The sequence below is a fragment of the Cornus florida genome, unplaced genomic scaffold, assembly GCF_030987335.1.
Source record: "Cornus florida cultivar Cherokee Brave unplaced genomic scaffold, ASM3098733v1 CherokeeBrave_3.0.0_Hap2_Chr04, whole genome shotgun sequence".
Classification (NCBI taxonomy): domain Eukaryota; kingdom Viridiplantae; phylum Streptophyta; class Magnoliopsida; order Cornales; family Cornaceae; genus Cornus; species Cornus florida.
In genome coordinates this window covers 64,202,751-64,204,355 of record NW_026775574.1, presented here as the reverse complement: position 1 = coordinate 64,204,355, position 1,605 = coordinate 64,202,751, and the positions used below count along the sequence as shown (strand labels likewise).

Below are 1,605 nucleotides of genomic sequence, written 5' to 3'. Positions count from 1 at the left end.
CACTTACCGTCTAAGGGATCTACAATCGTTGGTTGTATGCCCTTAATCCCTATGGTAGGCACACTGTTTGCTTTTGTCACTTTGCTCCAAAGGTTGCCTCATTGGCTGAGGGGCTGTAAATCTTACCTTGTTTTCTTGGAATAACCAAGTCAGGGTTGTATGAAGAGGTGTGAACCTCTCCTCTGTCCTTTGCCTCTTCTCAGGTACCTGAGCGACTGGTGCTGAGGCATGCTGGCTTCTTTAACTTTTTGAACTTGAAACTTTTTCCCGAGGCTTATTTTCTACAATGACAAGGGTGGCATACTGTGCTCGATGGGCTACATTATCCTCAAGTCGAATGTAGATTTGTGCCCTAGCATTGAAAGTCAGCATGTCTTGAGGGGAATATTTGACTAGGGAGATATGGAACTTAGTTCCCTGGATCATGCCGATCTTGAACGTTTCTATAGCAGCCTTAGGATGACAATCTACTATCTCCGAGGTCTCCATGTTAAACCTGGACCAGAAATCCTGTAACGATTCTCCTCTCTTCTGTCTTATAGTAAAGAGACTAGCGATGGTCTTCTTCTGCTTCTTGTTTCCGCAATATTGAGCTAGGAACATGGCGCACAAAGTTTCGTAGTTCAGAATGGACTTGTGTGGCCTTTTCTTGAACCATTCCAATGCGGCTCCCATTAAACTAGTTGGGAAGACTTTACACATGAACGCATCGTTGTGATTATCTAAAGCCATCTTCTGTGAGTAATGATCGAGATGACGGGAAGGATCCCCTATGCCATCAAATTGAGTAAAGGAAGGCATATTAAATTTTTTAGGTCTATCAACATAGTATACATTATCAGCGAACGGAGTCTTCACTAGAGAGTTCTTATACTCTCTAGCCATCTCGGCGGGCGTCTGAATCCTCAGGAGATTCTTCTCGTCAAAGGCCTCCTAGACGCCTGCGCCATCTGGAATACCATTAGACTATACCGTGAGCTTACAGCTGGACTCGGCCTGTTTGTTCTACGTGCGATGAGGATGATTGCCCGAAGCGACCACCTCAGTTCTCGTCCTCTGCTCTTGCTGAACCTCATCAGGCCGAATCTCGTTAGGCCGAACCTCATTACCAAGAGGAATGTTGTCGTTGGGGGGAGGTGCTGTTGTATCACATGGTGGTAGCTGCAGTGCTATCTGGGCCATAGCTGCTTGGAGGGCTTCGTTCCTTGCTGAAGCAACATAATCTGAGCCGTGTTGGCCTCTTTTGCTTGACGAAGTGTCTCGAATTGTCGCAAGAATTCTTCTCACATCTTTTACATTAATTCTATCTGTTGATCAGCTGCTGCTGTGGACCCTCTAATTGACATTCCTAATCGTAGTAACATAAATGACTTGAATCACTCATGGGAGTATATTTTTATACGATTCCCACAGACAATGCCAAAGTGTAGGTGCAAAATTTCTCTCTATAAAAGAAATTAAAAGAAATAATACAACTAACTTAAGATAAAATAATAAGTAACAAGAATTACTCAGAGAAAAGCGTATATTGCTCGATGATCTTTATTGGAGGTCTAGGCCTCTATTTATATACAAAAAGATGGTAGAATTGTGGTAGGACTCACC

The 1,605-nt window shown here is 43.5% G+C and overlaps 1 protein-coding gene across 1 annotated transcript; it reads right to left on the bottom strand.

Moving 5' to 3' along the window:
• Positions 1-240: 240 nt before the first annotated feature.
• LOC132305037 (uncharacterized) lies at positions 241-885 on the bottom strand. The gene has a single exon (XM_059802723.1). It carries the CDS (start codon positions 883-885, stop codon positions 241-243), a length of 645 nt encoding a protein of 214 aa, XP_059658706.1.
• Between the last annotated feature and the right edge of the window lie 720 nt (positions 886-1,605).